The sequence below is a fragment of the Chelonus insularis genome, unplaced genomic scaffold (assembly GCF_013357705.1).
Source record: "Chelonus insularis isolate UGA/USDA-ARS -01 unplaced genomic scaffold, ASM1335770v1 contig_56_pilon, whole genome shotgun sequence".
Taxonomy (NCBI): domain Eukaryota; kingdom Metazoa; phylum Arthropoda; class Insecta; order Hymenoptera; family Braconidae; genus Chelonus; species Chelonus insularis.
The window spans coordinates 872656-897516 of record NW_023276648.1 but is presented as its reverse complement, the minus strand read 5'-3'; the positions used below and the strand labels follow the sequence as shown (position 1 = coordinate 897516).

Below are 24861 nucleotides of genomic sequence, written 5' to 3'. Positions count from 1 at the left end.
TAAGTTCAATTTCAGTTTGTTGATACTCAGAACTCTTGTAATACGTCAGAGATCATCAGCCTGTAGTTCAAGAGTAGTATGGAAAGCCCCTATGCTGGTATGCATTAATTTTAAAAGAGTTGAAGAAATTTTTTTAAGGCGGTTTCTCGTAGAGATTGACAAGAAAAGCATTGGTGCCAAATGTTATTGTTTGGTAATGATTTTTACTATTGTTTATTAACAATTAAAATTTGGCAAAGTGCATTTTTTTACCTTTCACTGCTTACGCAGCAGCAACCGTTCTTTTTTCCGAAAAAATGTCGATACCGTTTTAAGCGTTCTGGCAAAATGTGCCGTTGAGGACCTTCTCAATTAACTAATATAAAGAAAACATTGAATATCATTTAAAACATTTCGAAAAAATTACGGAATGTTCGGAATCGTTTTCTGAACATTTTCTCGTTGGAATTAAAAAAAAAAATAATAATTTGTTCGGTTTTTCATTGTATTATAAACGTCTTCTTTTATGTCAACTTTGTGCACCTGTATTTTTAAACAATCTTCAAACATTTTATTGCTATTTAAGGAACAGAGAGAATTTTTAAGAATTATATCCGGAAAATTAGGCCGCGGCACAACCAACCTCTCAGCAACTTTTATTGTTTCAATATTGTTCATGTTTACGCGAGCACTTATAAAAGAAAGAAATAACTTTTTGACATGATACTTTATACTGCATTTATTGTCTTTGACAGAATGAGGACATACAAGCGAAAAACTCAAAGGGGAACTACATCTCAAGATCTTTTACAAAGGGCTGCTGATGCAGTCATCAAGGATGGACGTAAATTAAAAACTGTTGCACGTGAATTAGAAATTTGTCACACAACACTACAACGCTATGTCAAAAAAATAAAAAGTGGACTTGCTCCTGCGGTCGGATACAAACCAAGACTAGTGTTTAATGAGAAACAAGAGGCACTACTATCGAAGTACATCTTGAAAAGCGCTTCTATTTACTTCGGTCTTCTGCCGGAGGAAGTACGACAACTTGCGTACCAGTGTGCCGTGAAGTTTAATGTACAAAACATCCCACCATCTTGGCATACAAATGGTGAGGCTGGCAAGGATTGGTTGACAAACTTTCTGAAGAGGAATTCTACACTTTCTATAAGAACACCCGAAGCTACCAGTGCAGGACGCGCGAGCTCATTTAACCGACATAACGTGAATCAATTTTTCGAGAAACTTGGCGACTTGATCACAAAGCATAATCTTACTCCTTCACGTATCTGGAATGTAGACGAGACTGGTGTCCAAACTGTGCTGAAACCAAAGAAAATTTTGGGTGTATTGGGGCTGGTAATCAATCCGGTTGGATGACAAGCACAGAGTTCTTAGTGTTTATAGATCATTTCATAAAACACACTAAGCCTAGTCCTGACGAGCCAGTGCTATTACTTCTAGACAATCATTCATCTCACATTGATATTGATGTGATTGAAAAAGCCAAGAGAAATTCTGTTATATTATTATCGTTCCCACCACACTGCACCCACCGTCTGCAACCTCTGGATGTTGGTGTCAATGGCCCTTTTAAAACATACTGCTCTAAAGCTCAAAATAACTGGCTGAGAACTAATCCCGGGAAGGTTATGAGCGTTTATGAAATACCAGGTATAGTAAAATACGCTTTCCCGTTAGCAGCAACACCTATGAATATATGCAACGCATTCAAAAAGACTGGCATTTGGCCCTATGATTCAAACGTATTTACAGACGAAGATTACGCACCGTCTTTTATCACTGATCGCCCGATGCCCGAAAATCGACCCTCACAAGGTACCGGCAACTTGCCTGTCCCTCCAAACAATCGAGAAAAGACTCCTGAATATTTTGATGAATCAAATTATGTGGGCAGCAATGTAGAGATTGAGACTAGTCAAACAATACTAAAGCATGTTCCTGGGCAAAATGACTGCAGCGTTGACTGTACAAGTGAACCATCAGGTAATCAAGAACAAGAAACACGTCAGTGTTCTTAGGAGCCTATCCCTTGCTGCAGCTTCCAGCTTCCTCAATCAGCTGATAACAACACAGGAGACAAAAATACAGCAATTTTCTCACCAGAGCTAATAAGACTACTGCCTAAAGCACCTCCCCGATTAATTGGACATAATAAAAGACGTAAAAGAAAGACAGCTGTTCTTACGGACACTCCAGAGAAAAATGCTTTGGCCGAAGAACAGGCTACTAAAAAGAAGAAGAAAGAAAGTAAAACTACAAAGAAGGTTAAGGGGAAGGGCAAGGGGAAAGGTAAACAAACAAAAAAACCGCCTAAGAAGCCCGCTAAGAGAAGAGTTTTGCAAGATGATGACAGTTCTGATGATGAACAAGAATGGTACTGTATCATATGTTGTGATGCCTATTCTAATTCTGCCCCTGGAGAAAAATGGATTGAATGCAGAGAATGTAAGAATTGGGCTCATTTGCAATGCATTGAAGATGAAGAAAGCCTAGCATTTGTATGTCCTAATTGCTATTCTGATCAGTCATCCAAAGAATAACTAGTTTTGATATATTTTTTTGATTTCGTAAAAGGACTCAAAAGACTGATAAATAAGATAATAACTCTATTACTTTATAATTTGAGATAGATCTTTATTATTTTTTGTGATATAGTCCTTAGGAACTAATATTTTTAATAATTGATCTCATTCGCATGAAAATAAGTACAAACTATTAATTAAAAATATGTTATTATAAATATATTATTAATACTATTAATAAAATATATTATAAACAACTGAATTTTAAAAACTGTTGATTTATAATGAAAAGTATAACGAATAAATATATTATTATGAAACTTATGTCTTTTAAATTTTAATTAATTTTCATTCATTTAAAACACCTAGCATTATCAACGGCACAACCGACCTCAGTTACGGCACAACTTGCCCCAAAGTGGGGTTGGTAGTGCCTTGCCGCCGCTGTATAAAAAAATCATTTTTTCTAAAAAACTATGAAAAATGTGCAAAATCTGTAGGTAAATTCGTATTGTAGACAAAATTTCGCTTAGGATAAACCACTACTTTTAGGTATAGTACTTGTTTCATCCAAATTATATAAGGATTCGTTAAAATCGGCACTTTCAGCCCCGCTTTCCTCTATTCTTACCTTTCTCGTGTCTGTCTGCTAATGATAATCTCCTAAACGGCTAATCCGATTGCAATCAAATTTTGTAGACATGTAGAGGGCATTGTAGGGATGATTATAGGCTTTTTTTGTTTATTGAAATTGCTTATAACAATTGAATTTGTTATAATCAATTAAAAACGGGATCTACGCATTATATTTGAGTTTTTCCAAAGCGTAATTTTTCATTTTGCTAAAATAAAGTTGCAAACCATGTAAAATGTATGAGAACCTACTTTTTTTATTTATAATAATTGAATTTATCATAAACAAGGAAGAACGAGATCAATTTAATGTATTTAAGCTCTTGAAACGAGAAAATTTGTTCTGTCGCTCAAAAAGAGTTATCAATCGTTTAACATCAATAAAACCGGATTTTTTTATTTTTAATAATAAATCATTGTAACAGAGTAAAAAAAGAATCTCACGATGAAATTCGAATTTTTTTGGTCGATTATCAATAGTAACGAAATTATCACTAATTTTTAATACTATCGTAGAATAATACGTGTTTGGAAATGGCTCATTCAAACTATGAACTTACTATTCAGAGCTTTTTCGATTAATCTATTGTAATCTAACGTCATTATGCACATTATGGGAGAAAGTCGTAGAAATCAGCTAGTACGAAAATAAATCTATAAATTGATCGAATTGGAGTTTTGGGGGAGTTAAACGTAAGTATTTACAATATTTGAACGGTTGAATTATCCGTCGGTTCTTTTTCTTATAATTTCACATAAAAACCAAGATTCCAATTATAATTCATTTCAGTTTATTATTTATTGTATGTATACATTTGAATTTAATATATAATAAATATTTAAATAATTTTTGCTATGAAAATATGAAATCCGAGCACGAAATTCTTAGAAAAATAGACAATATTATTATGTATAATATTTGGAGAGATATTTTGTAAACATACAGTTTTTTGTATGTTTGGTTTTCATCTTAATCTTTGCTTCTTAAAGACTTACTAATCTATATTATATGTTTTCACAGGAGAAAATCGTTCATTTCCTCATCTGACAACAGAAATAAGGAGGTTAACTTTCGGCGGAAATCCCAAAAGAACTTGTATGTGCCGTTATGTGGGCTAAAACATCGGATTTATTCTAAGCTACACGGAGAAAAAATTCCAATAAAAATTACCGTGCTCAGCACAACAATCCACGCACAAATGTCTATTCCCTAAAAAATTAAGACAACCTTCAAAGAAATATTAGTAATCCTTTTAAAAATTTTATGATAGATCCAATATTTATTAAGAAGAGTAAAAGTAAAAATTATTATGCAGCACGGTAATATTCGATAAATATTAATTTTTATTCAAATTTTAAACAAAAATTATTGAGTGACTAGAAAGAAATAAGAATCTGTATATAATTTACTATGAACCGTGTGGTAGGAAAAATTCGGGTGCTCTCCTGCCAATTTTTCTATTCTCGGGAGTTTCCGTGCTGAGTCGGGAATCTTCGAATTATCGATCCAAAACAATCTTTCTTTGTATTGTAAGACTGGATTGACGCGGTGGACTCATGAGTAAGCGTCAGCTTGACGCACGATGGGTCGCGGGTTCGAGTCCTGGCCGATACAAAAGTCATTTATATGATTTTTCTCGGGCCACCGTGAGCGGGAGAAAGATGTCTTCGCAGAGCCGGACGGTTGTATCAACGATACAGGTTTTTTGCGTGAGATCCCAATCGTAGGGATAGGGGAGGAACAATATTGTAAAACGTGCCGTATTCATTCCAACGAATTAATTAATTGAGAAAGTTAATTATTAATGAACCTAATTTATTTATTCATTTTTTTATATAACCAAAAAAATTATCACTAAATTGAACTCACATCCTTGAGCAGCACTGTAATTTTTGTATGAATTTTTAAATAAAAATTAACAGAATTTTTTCTTCGTGTAGTGACTTTTTTCTTTTTTACGAATGTAATCATTGCTATGAAGTGTGATTTTGCTTTTTGTATATGCTTTTTAGTATATATAACTGTATTTAGCTTTTTGGGGAAGAAATTTAAATAAAAAGATGTATCGTAAGATATTATGAAAAACACACATTCGAGTTTTTCAACTACAAATTGTAATAATGAAGATTTTTGCAATTACATTCGGTGCAAGATTTGTTATGTTTTGTCAAGAAAATCTACATAAATGAATATTTTTCTTTTTTCCATATCGTAGTTCTATATCGAATAGTAGCTATTAAAGACGCATGCGTCTGTATTGACGTGTCGGGAGGGTGTTTAATCGTACGTCGTTCAATGCAATGTAGTATGACAACTGTAGGCATGGATACTAGATTCGTGTTCGTGTAATTTCGTGGACAACTTTTTTGAATACATTGTGTGACATGCATTTGCTTATTTGAACTAAAAATAAAAAAGCTCAATAGTTAAATCTAAACTTTCATCGTCAAGGATTATTATTTGATATTCTGTGTAATGTAATACTCTATGTGTGATATTTTATTTTATGTATTGTAAGCGAAATTTTTTTTTGATCCGTAATCGTAAGATGCCTATTCACTAAATTTCTGAATTATGTAATATTTTTCGTAACGAAACAGTATTATGCAATGTAATCAATATTTTTTGTTTTTCCACTATCAAAAGAAGTGTTCATTGTAGTCTAATATCTAATGATAAAGATCTAGAACAACTTTACCACTGCATTAAATTCAATTGCATACGTCGAAAATATGTGTGACAGAGTAAATAATACATGATACATCTCTATCAAACTTTCCATACAATATTTAATAGATGTTTCTTTTAGTATAATCGATATATCCAATTATTATTTGGCATCCATTGTAATACGAGATTTTTTTTTTCTTATCAATAGTGTCCAAAGTTTATTTTCATAAAATAATTTTGTCATCAAATATAATTACTCCTCGAATGATTCTTTGTGTCTGTGTAAAATAACAAATCATTAAGAAACTAAAATATACATATCCTGATGTGCTATTTAACCATGTGATAGTTCATTTGAACAAAATGATCATCGTTAATTGTAAATCGTACTAGTTACAAGTCATAAAAAATCGATATCCACAGAATTTAATCATAAAAAATGCTATGGATTCAATAACAGTTATGTGAAAAAAATCACTTGCTGCTTTAAATGTCTACAATAATGATTAAATTGGAATTTACATATTTAATAGTAACATTCTTCGTAAAAGTAAAACCATTTATGCTAGATGGTTCCGTAGCTAGTTATGCACAGTTTCAAAAGTGGAACGTTGCTGTAAACGGTTCTCTTGAGTTTGAATTTAAAACTCAACAAGGCAATGGTTTATTATTGTATACTGATGATGGAGGCATGTATGACTTTTTTGAAATCAAGTTAGTAGAAAGTGCTGTGCGGCTTCGATATAATCTTGGTGGCGGGGCACAAATTGTTACTGTTGGACGTGATTTGAGTGATGGCCAATGGCATAAAATACAGATTTTTCGTGATAATGAAAATACAACTCTCAAAGTGGATACCTTAAGTGCCGTTTCGACATCTCGAGGGAAAGAATTCGAATTTGGACGACTTAGCAGTAACTCAGATGTATATATTGGTGGTATGCCAAGTTGGTACAATAGCAAACTTACTTTACTCGCTTTACCAAGTGTTATATTTGAACCTAAATTTCGTGGACAAATAAGGAATATAATATACGCGGATGATAATGATTACATACCAAGAAGACAAGAAACAATTGGCCGCAGTTATCGAGTAAGTAAATAATTGTGAATTTTTCGCATTAACTGGTATTTTTAGAGAGTAATTTAATGGAAATCTTTATTTTTAATTTTAAGTTTAGATAAACAGTTATAATTCAGAATATGAAAAGCCTAGACAGAAAGACGGTGCGGTAAAATTTTCTTAATAGAGACCTATAGATTATATGTAACTGTATGAATTCGAATAGTACTGTCGAATATTTTATACTTTGCATATTCGTATAGTGACCATTTCAATTGAACAAATTTTTGTCTATTATACTAAGATTTATGATTTAAAAAAATCATTTCTTCACAAATAATAGAAATAATTAAAAAATCATAACTTATATTACTCACGATTTTAGTGCATTGTTGTCAGCTTTATGGTTTGTCTTACGGTTGTAATACTTTTTCAACCCTTTACGTGACTTTTTTTATATTTTTCAAGAATTTGTGCTTGGAGTCACGTATTTTTTAAAACAATTATGTAAAAATTCTTATTAAGATTGTAGTATGTGACAAGTATTTGGGAGAAATGAATTTAGCGTAACTTGTAACACATAATTGAAACACATGAAAAATATGGATATACACGCAGAGAAATGTATAGTAAAAATTACCCTGAATCTTATAGTAATTTGGTGACACTGTAAGATGAGGGTAAAAATTACTATATACATGGTAAAAATTACTGTGCACGTTGTTAAAATTATCAAACTGTATAGTTATTTTCACTTTAATTTCACCCTAAAAATTACTATGCAGTTTCGTAATTTTAATAATGTGCACATTAATTTTCACCATGTAGATAGTAACTTTTACCCTTACCCTACAGTGTCACCAAATTACTATAAAATTCAGGGTAATTTTTACTATACATTTCTCTGCGTGTAGGTAGTGGGGTAGAATATATAATAATATTGAATTCATAAGACCTTATTGTCTTCAAAATACTTATTAGAGTAACTTTCTTTAACTGAGTACTTAAAATTAAATGTAAATAAGTTTTCAATTTTAGTCATTTTATTTCAGCATAAAATAAACTGATTAATAATACTAAAATGGATCAAAGTGAAACCCGAAAAATTTTTTGTAAAATGCTAAATAAGCTCAAGTGTGGCTGGAAACAAGAATTCGAAGCATAATTCAAGACTCAGAATTTATGGTACATATGTTGTAATTATGGAGAACTTTTCAAACTTTTATGGACAAAAATTAGCTAGTTTCGAATACTCACGAATCAGAAATTAAAATTATAAAAGAAGTACTCATATTTCGACTCGGGTACTATTACAATTTTAGGTTCCTTAACGTTTGCTCGAAAATAATTCTATGATTTTTTTTTCCATTATAAAGTGTAAATACATTTATGCTGTACAATTAAGATTGAACATCATTTTTATAACAGAGTGGTCATCTCAAAAATGAAAAAGTAGGTCTAAGAACACTTTGTGCTAACACGACGAACTTTTCAGTAGTAATTGATTGTAACAAATTCATCTTGTTATTAACAATGTGTAATTGTTGAAAGTAGTATTTGATTGTGAACAATAAAGTCTAGTCAAGATTGAATTCATTTTCAAATAAAATTGTTATTCTTGTACTTAAAAGTATTTACAATAGTTCATCATTTCATTTATTTATTATTAGTTTTTTCGTTATGAAACGAAAACGGCTCAAACGAATTGGTTTAAATTTTCCTCAGATTTTCTTTATAATGATATCTTTCGAATAAATTTTAATTGAAATTGATATCTCGATTCGTTCTTGAGATATCGAAAATGAAAAAAATGTTGACATACTTACATACATACATTCATACATATATAGGTAAGTACGTACGTACGTACACACACACGCATGCACACACACACACATCATTCTAAAAATTAGTCGGGATGCTTGCGAATATCGAGGAACGTCGAGATATGATGAAAATTTAATTCCACCAATCGACCCAATTTCAATAACTTCCTAATGAGAAGCTAAAAATCTGGTTTGATTGATATATTTTCAGTATAATAAACATTCAACTTTTTTTTTTTTTTTGGAAGATTCAACAATTTTACGATGAATTCATGAATGTATAATAACAAATTGTAATTTTCTTCGGAAAACTCTATCAATTTACTCGTAATACGATCATATGCGATAGTGAAACTTTAATACTTAATTTATTTCAGTAGAAATTCCTCATTATTCAAAGATGAAGTAGACAAGGTAAAGCTACTTGTGATGCACCTCTAAAGGGAGCATAGTCATATTTTGTTTAGTAGTAGAAATAGAACTGCTTTTTTTTAGCGTAAATGTATATTAATTGATCAAGCTATCAATTAGCCTTTGGAAAAATGTAAAAAACTTTTTTTAAACGAGTTTTCAAACTTTTCCAGAAGAAGTATCTTTGGTTCGATTCAAGTGTCTGATTTCTTAACTCTAACCCCCTATGGCTGTAGTCATACTTAAGACATGGAGTTTAAAACGACATAATGAATATATAGAATAATTAGCTTATTTTCGCGTATTGATTCGAGAAGATAATATTTGACTGATATGAATAGTAATGAATTGAAGGAATTAAAGTACAAAAATTGAAAATCATGTTATTTTTTTAACTAATTAAAAGAATCTAATTTATTGTCAACGATCAATGTGATATCATTATGTTTCATAATAATAAATGCATTAAGTAAAAATTTAAATAATATATCAGTAGTGAGAAAGACCCAATCCCTCATACGTATTGCTTGGTAATGGAATTAAAACAAAAGTGATAAATTCGTGTATATTAATTGTAGAAATTTAAAGTTTGTTAATGAACTCAATTTCTGCTTATTTACAACGCATATTTGTCGTTGAAACAAATCAAATTGATAGCATAGATCTCGTTTTCAATTGTTTATAACAAATTCGATTGCTGTAACTCATTTACATTCATTAAAATTAGTTTAAACCTTCCCCACATCGCCATCTACATGTTTGCAAAATTTGGTCGCAATCGGATCAACTCAAGCCTACGATAACAAAACTGCACTTTAAATGCAATTCATTTTATTTTTATCTTCCTATTTCGAACGTTTAAATATTTCCCGCATTTCTCGTCAATGTTTCAGCGTCACCTGGTGTCGTTTTATCTACAGCGGTAATAGCCACGCCAAGTTTATTGTGTTTAAATAAATTTATCTAAAAAATCACATAATAATTGAAACAAAAAATAATTACAATTCTATTAGATTAAATATAATTAGTCTTTATATTTAAATACTTGGCTTCCACAATTTTACGTACTTTAGTTATTGTTCGTATGAAAGAGCTGTATGGAGATTGCACTTTATGAACGATGATTATTATATCGTCTTCGTTATTCATACTTGCCGCGTATATTTGTGAAGTCCGTTAGTACTGTTTTTGGTATGATTTCACGATTTTTTATACATTTCGCTTTATTGATGCCTTCTTCATGTTATAAGAACAATTACCATTTATTGTATAGAACTATCCCCAAAATTTTATTACTTTTGCTCTTTCTCTTACTGTTTTCAGGATATGAACAATTTTTTATACAAAAAATTTCTTACATTTGTAATTTGTCGTCTCAGTAATTCTTTCGTTTTTTATTAACATAATTATTTCTATAGTCATGCAGCAACTTCATAGTAGTATTAACTTTGTAAAAAAAAGTCGTATTTTCAAGAAAAAAAGATTTTTTTTTACTCAAATTGTAGTCCAAGGAGTGTAGCCAATTTTTATTTTTCCAAATAAATGATTTTCAGGATACAATAGCAATCGCAATTTTCTATCGCAGTTAATTAATGGATTTTTCAAAGATTTTTTAAAAAAGTTTATGTCATTATTGCAGAGAAATTAGAAAATTTAGAAAGCATAACCTCAAAGGTGCTAATCTAAGCGAAATAGAGACACAGTAGTGCTTCCGTCACCGCTATTCGTACTTGGCGTTTGAGACACTACAAAAATAAACGTGTCTCTTGATGCCGATAATTTCATATCTTTACTCCACAAACTAAACTATAGTAAATTTTCATACCATCTGCCTGACATACGGATAAATTATGCAGCTTTATCATATGCATTCTTCAGTGGTACAAAAAAAATTATTTACGAGCTCAATTCTATTTAGCACACCTAATTATGATTGATTACCTAGTGGAATTTTTTTTTACGTGCGAACCATATTTTTCTACTTTTTTTAAAGAAAACAAGTTAACAAAATATTAGAAAAATGTAAAAAAATACAATTTTCTTTTACCTATTATTTTTCTTTATGCTTAGAGAATAGAAAAGAGTGGCTTCCTATACTTGGAGGATAATTTTTATGCATAACTACTTTTTTTAACAATATTTTATATATTTCTATTCGACAATAATATATTTCAGTTAAAAGGAATACTTCTTTTCTTAATAAGAACTGCGAGTTTTTACTATTAACTTGTTATGAACATAAAATTCAGAAAATGATGTGAAATGATGTTTCTCGTAATGTAAATGATTCTATAGACACTATGATTAGCATAAAAGCTATCTCATTCTTTTATATGTTAAATATGTACGGGTTAAGATGAAATTGTTGTATTTCTAACTTCGAAAGTTTTTATGACAAAAGATATCTTGTTTTAATTTCCCACGAAAAGCAAATATATTTTCATTATAAAGTCCATTCTACTATTAGCTAATTAAACAATCGAATCATCGTTTATATTACAAAATTTTTCTTGTTAAGCTTTAGGAGTATACCTTACACCACCACAAATAATTTCTTAAAAGGATGTACAGGTTTCAATACTTTAAATATTATATTCCACAGCTAGTAGCTAAATTTCTTTCATCGTAAATGACTTTACTTCTCCAAATTCCAATTAATCATACTTTTCAGCAACTATTTGTACTATTTTCACATTATTTTGGAATATCTCAGTAAACATCGATCTTTGCTGTTATATAACGTCAGATAGAATTTTATGTTAATGTTAGTTATGTGTATGTAATATAACTGTTATATAACATGAGCGTAACAAAGTATTATAATAGTAGTTACTTTTATGCAATGGAACAAAAATATTATATTGTGATATCGGTGTTACATGATTTTTATGATGTTTTTATTGCACAAATGTACTATGACACGTCAAAAATTTTCAGAGTTGACCTTCGATAGTATCCCAGTAAACACTGAATATATCAGAAATATAACACGAAGGTAAAAATATGTAACAAGTTATACAACGAAAAGTTACATATATATTATATAACTGTAATATATTGTCAAAGTAACAAGTTTATATTGCAGATGTCACACCCATGTGACGTTGTAGCTATATAACGTAGTTATCTAATGGCAATATAATTAGCGTTACATGCATGTTGTATCCATGTTATATAACACTGTTATACTAGTAGTATATATTTTTTGTTATTTAATGTTATGTTTCTATGATATAACACTGTAATCTCTATGTTACATTACATTTGTTATGCAACTATTATTTAAATGTTACATAACATGTTTTTAATAATTTTAGGTAACATTTGTTGCATACGCACAATGTTCTTGTAATGTAACATCGCCACATTGATGTTACATGCGTTCTTTGTATTGACGGCATATTCTACAGATGTAACATTACAAAATTCTGGTTATAGTTGCTTTTCTTTTCAATATGTAGATAAACTGAGATTGATAGCAGATCAGGGTAATTGTTTCTAAGCTATAAGGATATTTTACAGTTCAAGAACTATTTGTGTACCTAAATTGTCAGAGAATTTCTCGTTCACTTTATTATTGGCTATGCGTATTTAATACTCAGAAAATAAGGATTTTTTTATCAATTTGTTTAACCTAAGACATTTACAAAATGTTTTGTAATCTCAAAAATGAATAAATTTCAATTAAAATAGAAGACATTATATATAATAATTATTACATAATAACTCAAATGAACTATAATTCACACAATTATTCTCATTTTTTTATATATTTATACATGTAACTAAAATATATGTTTATATGGGTCTATTTTCAATTTGGGAATTAAGTATCAGAATAGCCTAGTGGGTAAAAACGTAGATTTCAGTTGCGTGCGAGCGGGCGGTCGTAGGTTCGAATCCCCCCAAATAAGAAAAATTCATTCCACTAAAGAAATCAAATTACACTTAAAAAATAATAAAATATTAAACAAAAGCAATGAAATCCAATAAAAATACATTGCTGACAATTTTTTTTTTCAATTCAAACAATATCAATGTTGATAAAAATGTTATGTAACCATTATATTACTGTAATATAACAAAGTTATAAAACAATGTTATATAATTAAGGCGGAAATAGTAATATCTATGTTACTTCTATGGTACATAACTGTAATAAAATATGTAGCAACAACTATGTCAAGGATATATAACTACAATATAACAGTATTTACTGGGTATTTTTGTGGTACACATTTTATGATTACATTGGCATAACGTTACAGTTGTTATGTCCGTATTATGTAGATGTTATATTACATGGTAATATCAATGTTACATTACATGTGTTGTATCTACGTTACGTAAATAATCAGCTTCTTCGTTTATTTCACTAGATTCTATCTCTAGATACTCCTTCTCTGTCTTTGGACTTTCATCAAAAATGACGTTTCTTGCTGCGATGGTTTTTCCTGCTTCTCCGTCCCATAATTTATACCCAGATAAACAATAGCCAACCATAATTAGTTTTCTTCCTTTTGGATCCAGTTTACTTCTCTGCTCTTTTGGGATGTGAGCATAGGCGTCGCTGCCAAAAGCTCTTAGGTTTCTCACGTTTGGTTTCCTGTTCTCCCATAGCTCACTTGGGGTTTTTCCTCTATCTGCTGTCGGGCTTCTATTTGTAACATATGCAGAGTATAACACTGCTTCTCCCCACAATATTTTGGCTACTTTAGCTTCAATTAGGATAGTGCGAGCCTTATCCAACAATGTCCGGTTCATTCTTTCTGCTACACCGTCCATCTCGGGGTTGTAAGCTACTGTGTGTTGAAGAACTATTCCCATTGATATCGCAGAACTGTTTCAGCTCTCGTGACGTATACTCTCCCCCGTTATCTGCTCTTAGCTTTTGTACGTTACTCTGAAAATGTTTAGTTACATAATTATAATATGATTTGAATTTTTCAAATACTTCTGATTTGTGTTTAATTAGATATACCATAACAAAATGAGTGAAATCGTCTATGAACGTAACAAAATAATTATACCCTTCCCATGTGGTAGGATGGAGAGGACCACAGACATCACTGTGTACTAATTCTAAGGGTTTGGTGGCTCGATGGCCTGCCCTTGTGAACGGTTGTCTGGTCATCTTACCCATCACGCATTGCTCACACAGAATATTATCAGTATTGTTGTGTTTGATTTCTTCTAACCCGTTGACTAAGTTTTTCTTTATTAATATATTTATATTGCCCATACTCAAGTGACCTAGGCGTCTATGCCATAATTTTATTTGTTTATCTTTGTCTCTACATTCTGAAAGATTACAAGATTTTGACTTAACTATATCAGTCGTTATTCTATACAATGCCCCATGTTCATCTTTTTCCCCCTTAATTATCAGCTTGCTATTTTTCGTCTTATTATAAACTTTAACCTTCCCATAAGCAAAAATTACTTTCATTCCATAACTTTCCATTTTAGAGACGGACAGTAAATTTTTTCTCAACTCCGGTACATATAAAACATTTTTAATCGTACAATATTCGATTTTATTATTGATTCTACTTTTTATTTCAACATTTCCTACTCCTATGGCTTTTAACACGCTCGTGTTTTTTGCTGCTGATATCAATATGAGTTTCTTTAGTTCTACGTATTTCGAAAAATAATCTTTATTATTTATCAGGTGATCGGAACAGCCTGAGTCTATAACCCATTCTATTTTGTTCGTTTTGTTTCGATTTACTAATACTTCCCTAGTCTCACTGCAAAGAAACGCTGATCTATCGACCTCTGTGAAATGTGTTAATTTGTATCTGTTGTCTCGACCTCTGCCTCTTCCTCTGAAGTACTGTTGATGTTGTTGACGTTCGTTGCTCGTTTCTCGCTGCTCATTATCTGGACGGCGTCCATAGTTTGATGGATTTGAACGATGACTTGACCCTCGAAATGATTGGTATTTATTTTTGTTCTTATTTTCTGTGCACTCGAATATCTTGTGCCCTGGTTTGCCGCATTGAAAACACAGGAAAGCGTTGCTGACACTTCGATTGCCATTTGAGTTGTTTCTGTTTAGCTTTTCTTCTTCTCCAATTAATCGAGTCTTTACAAAGTCGTATTTGAGGTTCTCAAATGATTCTAAAACCGCTACTACCTGTTCATATGACTTAGGCATGGAGGATAGAATATAATTTATTTTATCTTCTTCTGATAGCCCACTATCTCCATCCTTTAGCTGTGAAAATATTTCTTCCATTTTTATAAAGTGATCAATTATTTTCTCTCGTTCATTAAACTTCATTTCACTTAACGTTCTTCTCAAAACAAGTTTACTCCTGGCACCTTTCTTCTCAAAGCTGTTTGCCAGATTTTCATACATCTCGTAGGCTGTGTCTTTCCCGCACAAATATTCTAGGTGACTATCAGCCACTGTTGCTATGATGATAGCTTGAGCTTTAGCTTCTCCTGTTGCATTTTCTGTCGCACTTGCATATGTCTTTTCTTCAATAGCTTTCAACACTTTTCTCTCTTTAAGAACACTTTTAAGTCTAAATGACCAAGCACTAAAATTTTCACCTGCGAATGGGGTGATTGGATATTTGTCTCTCACCAACGCTGACGCCATTTTCACGTTTTCTCTCCTTTTTACTTTTGGTGAATTTCTAACTTCCGAAGTTTCATCTGGGCCCATAACCCTGTTAGCATTGATTCATTGCCAGTAGCGGTAGTAAATTATTAATGCACATTTTTAACAGGAAGAGAAAGAAATTTATTATTAAGTAGAATTAATAGTTACAGCATTTTACACTCAATATTTTGGAGTACTGGTTTTGGAGCACTAGTTTTCTTGGCATGTGCCTTTCGACTAGTCTTGAATTTTTCTACCGTGCTCACGCTCATGCACACACACACACACACACACACACACACACACACACACACACACACAGTAGCCTCACTCACACGCCTATTTGTGCTGGTGCCTACTGGCCCAATAGTAAACCTTGTTTTTGCATCTCAACAAATATGATCATCTTTAACATCTTTGGTTTCGAAACATAATTTATCAATCGACTCCACTTCAACAGTCCATTGAGTCGCCGATTGAAGGAATTCTAACCTTTCTGACCGTAAAGAGTATTGTAATTTTGGATTATTTAATCCTGCAATAAACTGTAATCCAGCCGTTCATTCTTATTGATCACCTGAAATCCCCGGATACGCATATTTAACTAATTTATCCCAATCACAAGGACACTAAAACTGAAGCTTCAACTTCATTCAACCAATTATGTAATCGAGCGATGGTCTCAAATCGACGTAAATAAGATTCTCGCGTCTGAGAACCATCGTATTTTGCCGGTTTCGCAAAAGACAACGAGTTTTCGACGGAAGACGATGAGACCGATTCAATTAAATTTGGATTTTAATTTAAAGAATTATTAGGATTAACAATTCCTGAAGAATTATTTGGAATTGTTTCAACATTGATCGAATTATTGTTATTACTATTATTATTTAAATTTAGATTATTATTATTATTATGAGAATTCAAATTATTATTAATAAATGAAGATGAAATTTTGAAATAAACCATTCATTTCCAATTTGTTCTGCAATAATTGTTCCTCCAATCTGTTCATCCGCATTTCCAAAGTCAATTATCCACAATTTGAAGAATTATCTTCTTCAAGACAATCTTTGAAACGAGTTCCCCTTGTTTCCCTCTTTGTTTGACGACGGTTTGGTGTTCTTAGCATTTTTCAAAACTTTAAAAAAATATCACAACACACAGAGACAAATCCAACTTCTGATACCAAATGTAAACTAATGGAATAAGAACAACTAATATTAAAGGTTAGTTTATTAAAAGTGACAGATTCAAATACATAATCGAAGACAAGACGTCAAAAGTTAGCTAGTCTCAGTCCTAAACTGGAGGTAAACAAACTCTTCCCTCGTTGCTATAAACAATGTAATCGTCAAGCAATCGTCGTTAACTAACAAACTGAATTCAATTTCCAATCCTTTAATTTTCCACAGAATTTTCATTAAGTAAAATTAATCAATCATATTTTTTATGTAATAATCTTAAAAGAAGAATTATCCAATTTTTTTGTCAATAAGAGAACTGTAACATTACGATAACATAACAGTTATATTATCGTAAAATAACTTCAACATAGCAATGTTGTGTTGTTAAACGAGAAGTAGTAAGGTGTATGTTAGGGTTATGTTATATTGATAGACGCAAAATTCAGGGTAGTTTTTACTATGCATCTTTCTGCGTGTAGGTATGATAATCGTACTCAAGGATTGGAAACTCAATATAAAAAACATTGCTACTACGGTTGATAATTGCTCTTGTAGCATAGGAAAGGAATTAATGAAGCCGACTGTACAACCAAAATACCCGTCGAATTATTTCATATACAGGAGGGTGAAACGTGCTGGAAAATCTACTGAACACTGTAAAAGAAACACTTTCGAACGGATAGTTTTTCCATCGTGCTGTTAATAAAAACCGTAATTGGATAATTCATTTGCTCAGTAGATAACTAATGACTAAGCAGAGATTTGAAAACTGTTTGCCTTTAAGCAACTACACTGTGAATCTCAGTTTTTCAAAATGCACTTAGATCTGCGTTGATAATGACTACAATGTTAATCAAATGAGTGACGTCATATTGAACACACTTATCCGAATTAAAATAATTTCATAAAACGATTACATTCTTTTATAATATTTTTTGGATTTATTATTTCACTATATTTCACAATATAATGTCTTTTTTTAATTTTTAATTGAGATTTAATAATTTTTGCGATTGGTATCCTGTCGAAACCAATGACACATATTACATTCACTTCTAAAGATCATATCGTTTTTTGTCGTAACTACTTCTGCATATTCCGTTCATTTAAATATATCCAGGACACATTAGGATATTATCGAGTAAATAATATATTTACGATCGATTACAACTGAATACGAAAGGATATTCTAAAATGAATAAATAGGTACGATTAGCTGCAACAGGATTCAACAGGATATTCTGGAGCAAATAATATATTCACGATCAATTACGACAGGATACGACCGAATATTCTCTAGTATATGTAATATTGTCGATGGATTACGATAAAATACAAAATAAATATTTGTGTTTATCGTTGCTCACTACCCTTTATGTTTGCCGAATTCAATACGATAACCATATATTCTTTCAAAAGTTGTCAAAGATCACGATAGACGTCTTATCCAGACGTTACGATAGTGAATTATATGCATATTTTTGTTTGTTTTATTCTCCGTATTTAAAACGACAAGATTTTTGGTTACACTCAGTTACGATAGATTACAATAATTTCTCTTATCATGATTTACGACACCAAACAATATGATACAACAAGCAATGTGTCTTAGATTCTTGTTCAAATTTTTCCGAATTGATTACGATAGATTACGATTCAAATCTCTATTCGAAAATACATTTTTTGTATAGGCACGATAGCGTACGACAAAGGAATGTGCAACTGGATAGAAATCTTGTCGTTCTCTGTTGAGTCCTATCAGTTTGTTTTACAAGGGTAGACATTGTTTTTAATTGTTTAGAAAATTGTTACAAACAGTTTTTATGTACAAAAAGTAGCCTATGTTACTCCTAACATCAGTTTCATTATGTCTGCACAGTTTTATCGAAATCGGTCCAGCCGTTTCCAAGATTACCCCGGACAGACAGAATTTCGATAAATAGTTATTTACGTTACAACAGCTCGCAAATAACTCTCTGAGCTCATTTTAAGGCAGTTTTTTGAAAGTCACAGACAAACACTGCAATTTTATTCGTATATATATATATATATATGTTGTAGCTAGTAAATTCTCGGGACTCCGTCGGCAAATAAGTAAATTTTAGGAACCTATTGCGATGTGATAGTAATAATGAAAAAACAATATGCGTAAGGATTTATAATGGAAGGGAATAATTCAAATTCAATTGTAAGACTCAATTTCTATTACGTTACAACAAATTATATGTTACAAACAAAAGAAGTTGGTTAATATTTATTTTACACAGTTAGAAACTTTGTTCCAATAGAGGAAAAAATTTCTCGTTAAATCAACTTTAATGTGAAGCATGGATTCCAATCCCGATTGTTTATAATAGTTTCAATTGTCATCAACAAAAGAAGTAGGTTTTTATTTATATTACACAATTTGTAAATTTGTTTTAGTGAAAGAAAAAATTATGGGTTGGAAGAACTTAAATATGCTGCATAGAACCTGTTTTTAATTGTTTAAAACGAACTCAATTGTTATGAATAATTTATGTGAAAAAAGTAGCTTATAACCTTTCTTACAACACCTTTCACATAAGTGCGAAATTTGGTCGCAATCGAATAAGCCGTTCCAGAGATTAGTGTGAACAGATAGACAGACACCAGGAATTTGCATAGTAGCATAAATATATGATTTTACTCATGTTTCAATAACGAATTATATGTTTTAAAGTTCATATCTGTATTTTGACCATAACACATATGTTCATAAGACTTTATTTATGTTTTAATGTTCATGGAGATGTTCTACAATAGTTTTATACATTTAGCTATTGCGCTATTGATTAGGGTAGCTAACTCCTTGAAAATAATTAAGTGACCAACTTGTTTCAATGAAAACCAAAATTGTTTATAAAACTAGAAAATATTTATTAACAGAAGAACAAGCAACAGTTTTCATCGATAGATGTATAGTTTTCTGGATTTTTTAAAATTTTCTCTCAGTTTTGTATTACTTACGGTCGGTAATTTGAACATATATATCGGCCATTACTGGCACCAGTATTGGTAAATTACAATAATATGAAAATCAACCTGGTTAACAGCCTTAAAGTTTCAAGTAGCAAGTAATTAAGTTTTCAAATTTACTGCAGTGTCCAAATGATGAAACAAGTTTAAATATAGTACAAATGGAAAGCCAAGATTTAAAAAAAGCTGTAGTTTCACAATATGAACCAAGTAAACTGAAATTTAAACATTTTAAATCAAGCTAAGAAAAAATTACGGATAGCTCGGAATAACTAATTAAGAGTGCGTTGGAACGTAATCATCAAATAGAAAATTATCTTTGTTACCCGACTCTCCAACGAGAGTAACATTTTCAACTTCAACAGCAGGAGCATCTTCTTCAATCGTAGAAGCTGCTTAAGCAGGTGCATCTGCACGAGGATTATCTCTGGAATGATTTCTAAAAATTTGTCGAAGCAATTGAACACAACTTTGTTCATCTAAGGGAATATTGGTTACGATTAAGATATCTCACCAAAACAGCATGCCTTGATCTCCAAATTCACATGGTGTGTGATGTCTCCATCTACCTTTTTTCCTTGAGACAACAGATCCAGAAATGAAACATTTGTGCACCTTACATCGAAAAAAATACGAGTCTTTTTTATTAATTCACGAATTAAAACGGACGAAAACGGTGCGCCGTACAAAACGAACCTTTCAATACAGATATGCCTGGCATAAAACGTAATTGTATGACAAAAGCTATCTCCAATTACGGTAAATGAAACAGTTCTCAAGTTATCCTTTATGACGATGGTATCACCCTCACGAGTGTAACACGTATAGATTCACTCAAGAAGGATAAATAAGTTCAATCTTGGATCTTCAATCTTCACTAACAATGTTTAATTGTTGAAAATCTATCATGCTAAGTCCGTCAAATTATCTGAGGGTTCAGTCATAAAATCGCAGTCGGTCTGCTTGGGCGCCAAAATGTCATAACGTTGAAACACATGTTTGTTCGTTAGAAAAACCGTTCCAGCATTATAATACAACAACGAATATTAGACGCAAATTTCACTATTGGAATATAAAAAGGATCGTTTGAACACATTCCTCATTACCAGAACATTAATTCAAACATTAGAACATCTGTTCAACAATTCAGATGTGAATGAGTTCATTAGAAAATCTCCATGAACATTAAAACATAAATAAAGTCTTATGAACATATGTGTTATGGTCAAAATACAGATATGAACTTTAAAACATATAATTTCTTATGCAAAAAAAATTTTTATATTTCTCTTGTAATTTGAAATTTCACCTCAAGTATTATCAAATGCGAAAGTAATTCGTAATTTGATTTATAAAATTACAAATTACTTTATCAATTGATAATTTAATTGTTATTGTCACACATCCACCAACTTACTCTTCAAGTCAAGCGTGCGTAAAGAAGTTTTACTTCAAAAAGTGCATTATGCCAACCAAATATTCAAAATTGGTTGATATGTGACGGACTTTTCGTATTATAATACAATTTTTGATTAACGTTTAAATTAGATGTAAAAAACAAAAAATCGTTCAACGAGTATTTGGAATATGTTAAACCATTTTCATACGAGATCTGTATTATTCTTATTATATTCGTGTTTATAAATGTTAATGTATTTATTTTTTATGTATCTTTACCGCCATATCTAAGGTCTGTTACGTTAGGACGTAACATTTAGTGATGTCAATCTTAGTGGTTGTAGTCTATACTTTAATCTTTCCCTCATGACCTTAAAAAATTTGATTCCTAATAATAGACTCTTTTTTCAACTATTTATAACAAATACAATTGTTATAAATAAATAATACATTGCTGTTCATACTAGTTAAATAATATCTATGTGTATGAAGTCACGAGTACGAGCTAGTTTTCCGAAAATTTCGGATCACGTATCAGTGGATACTACAATCGAGACACTTGTGGAATTTTCTGAATTTCAATCTATCTTTTACAATTCTGGAGACATAGAACATTTGTTTAGAAATGAAGTTAGTAACATAAAAAAATCCAAATTACATTAATAATACATTGCGTACATTAATCAAAGCTAGAAAACGATTGCCAATGAAATTCAATCTGATTTAACGTCATCGAATATAAATTTTTTAATGATCAATTGACTGAAGAATTTGTTTTATGATTTTTTTTCGGATTTGTTAAACTATTTCATTATTCACATGATAATATTTATTGGATGAAAAAAAAAGAAATATTGGAAAAAATTGGATTGTTTTATAAATACAATTAGTTTTAAAAATAGAGTTATCAATCATCCAATTAGAAATTGAAGATATTATTTGATTGGACAAATCGAAACTCTATTTCCAAAAGTTTTTCCTTATAAAGTGATTTTTTAAGATCTTTTTTTTTGTTCTATACTTTAGATACAATTTTTACATAATCTGCGATAAAATTCATGCTGTCTATGTTTTCTTCATCTTTTAAAAGATTTTTCTAACATTGTGTTTATTACCCGGAAAACGTGATAAATTTTAATGATAAGGAGTGCAGGAGTTAGACATCAGTGAATCGACCAGGTTTCTTAATGTATATGTTTGTTTGATTGTAAATAAACTACCTCTTGTTTGTTGCATTTTTTCTACTAAAAGTAATTTTTCATTATTGTATTCACAGAGTATTCTCAATGCTATACCATCAAATGAAACTGATAGCTGTGATTCTGCGAATCCGTGTCAACATGACGGAATTTGTATCTCTACTGATGATGGTCCTATATGCCAATGTCGTAATGATCACTATGAAGGAGATTTCTGTGAAAAAGGTAATATAATTAAAATATTTCTTTTCAGTTTACAGAATCGTAAATATTACTTATTCACTTTTCTACTTGACACGAATCTGTTGTTGTAATGTATTATTTGAAACACTGAGATAATTATTATTTTTTTATTATCTTTAATTGCTGAGAACGTTCCAACATCTTCAGCATAAAAAATGAATGTGAAAATGTTTAATTTCATGTTGCTATGCTTTCGAAATATTAAAATCTTTTTATTGACCTCTATAAATTTCATTATCGATCACAGTTACGTACAAGACGTGTTCCCGTATATAATCATCATAACAATCATTTGAATGAAGTGTTTCAATAAATGTTCTCTACAGTACCAATTTGTATTTAATTTTTTGAAAGATTATACATGTGATTTCCCTATACCGTCCTATAAAAAATCACACAGCATTTATGTCCGGTACTGTAGATGAGATTTATTTTTCTGTTTTTGTTTAGGTCAATTTTAGTTGAGTCTTTTTCTCTTCAAGAAAATAAAACTAAACCTTTAAACCTAAATTAAAAAACAGATGTTAGATTTTAGATCATAATTAGATATAGAAGAATGTGTTATGAAATTTTGATCTTTAAAGTTGTCAAATGTGGATTATATGCTTAGTCTTAGAGACTATAAGTTTCTCTTGTTAGTCCTAGCCTTTTGACCAATAGACAGGGATGAGGGGATCTTCGATAGAGAAAGTATAAATGTGTGATTTATATAAAAACAATAACAAAATTTATGAAGTGAAAAGTATTGAAAAATTATAATAACAATTTAAACGTTACCAACAAATGATTTCTTTAATTCAGCTTGAGATGTATTATAATTAATTCATCCTTAGTCGATGCTTCAGTCAGCGCAGTACTCACTTTCACTCGTGAATTCTTTAAATATTAATTGAACATAATTTGACGATCAAATAAACTTACAAGAATTTACAAACTTTCAAATATTATCGATAAAATGTTCAAGACGAATGAGACTCACAATTTCCAATGATGTTCCACGACGATCTGATCTCGATCTCACATATTTATCCAGTAGAATTCTTACGTCACGTACTCTTTTTTGAAAGTTTCATTGCTTTTCCGCCACGTCGGTTTTCCAAAAGCATTAAAATTTCTAAAAGATGATTTCCTCAGCTATTGTTCGAAATTTTTTCTGCTTTAACAAAATCTTAGAAAAACTCAAAGAAAAATAACTGAAGTAATAATCGTTAACCTCAATCCTTAAGTTTTATTGCTACACATTTTTAGCTTCTTTTAAAATATATTTTGAATAATTATGTAAAATAATTGAAATACACTCAGACATGATAACATTTAAGAATGTTCAATTTTTCTATTGTTCTTGTTTATAAGCCGTTCACTTTTTGAAAACAATCCGTTTAAAACCATTGGTAACTTAAGTTATGTTAGTTCAAAATAAATCATTCTTTGTTAAAAAATTAAAACATGGTTATGTATACACTTACATGCATATCCACCAAAATGACTCACATGTAGCAAAATTATCTTGAATTATACGAACATTTTTTGGAGAAAATTGTTGAAATAGGCTTCAATTTTTTAAATTTGCAGCTTTTGTCAAGTCAAAGTGTTATGTCCGGCATATCATTATATTTTTCTCTAATTCTTTTGGACTTCAATAAATTAATTGCTTAACTTAATTTAATGAATAGTGACCTAATAAATTATTTTTATAAATCATGAATGTTTTGCTGACAATTTAATGTCGAAACGGAGTATCAAGTTTCGCCTGAAGTAGAACTTTCACCTTCTCGACGGAACAAGTTTTCCAGTAATGATTTTTTTTTTTTGATTCGAATTTTTCAATAAATATACTGCCTCTCTGTGTCGCGAAGTATTAGGAGAGCCTGAACGCGAGGAGGTATCGTTAGCCGTGCGCCAAAAGTGCCTTACTAAAGTGAAGTCTGTCAGGACGTAACAATAAGTAAAACGATATTGTTTAATGAGTAATGACCCTGAAAGGGGTCTCTATCACCTAAGACCTAAAAATCTCCTACATTTTATATTTCACATTGTCCAGCAGAAATAAGTAACTAAACATCTGTATGTGTACACATACATGCTCACC

General features: G+C 30.8%; 2 protein-coding genes across 3 annotated transcripts in view; both read left to right on the top strand.

Moving 5' to 3' along the window:
- Window positions 1-1358: 1358 nt before the first annotated feature.
- LOC118070349 (uncharacterized) lies at window positions 1359-2546 on the top strand. Its single transcript, XM_035088901.1, has 2 exons — window positions 1359-2010; window positions 2110-2546. Exons 1-2 carry the CDS (start codon window positions 1359-1361, stop codon window positions 2544-2546), a joined length of 1089 nt encoding a protein of 362 aa, XP_034944792.1.
- Window positions 2547-5489: 2943 nt separating this feature from the next.
- The window catches only part of Nrx-1 (Neurexin 1), a 763150-nt gene continuing 743778 nt past the window's right edge, over window positions 5490-24861 (top strand). For both annotated transcript variants that reach the window (XM_035088915.1, XM_035088914.1), the window contains exons 1-2: window positions 5490-6925; window positions 22607-22754. In XM_035088915.1, the coding sequence (XP_034944806.1) occupies window positions 6323-6925; window positions 22607-22754 (751 nt within the window). In that variant the 5' untranslated portion in view covers window positions 5490-6322. The remainder of the gene's footprint in view (window positions 6926-22606; window positions 22755-24861) is intronic.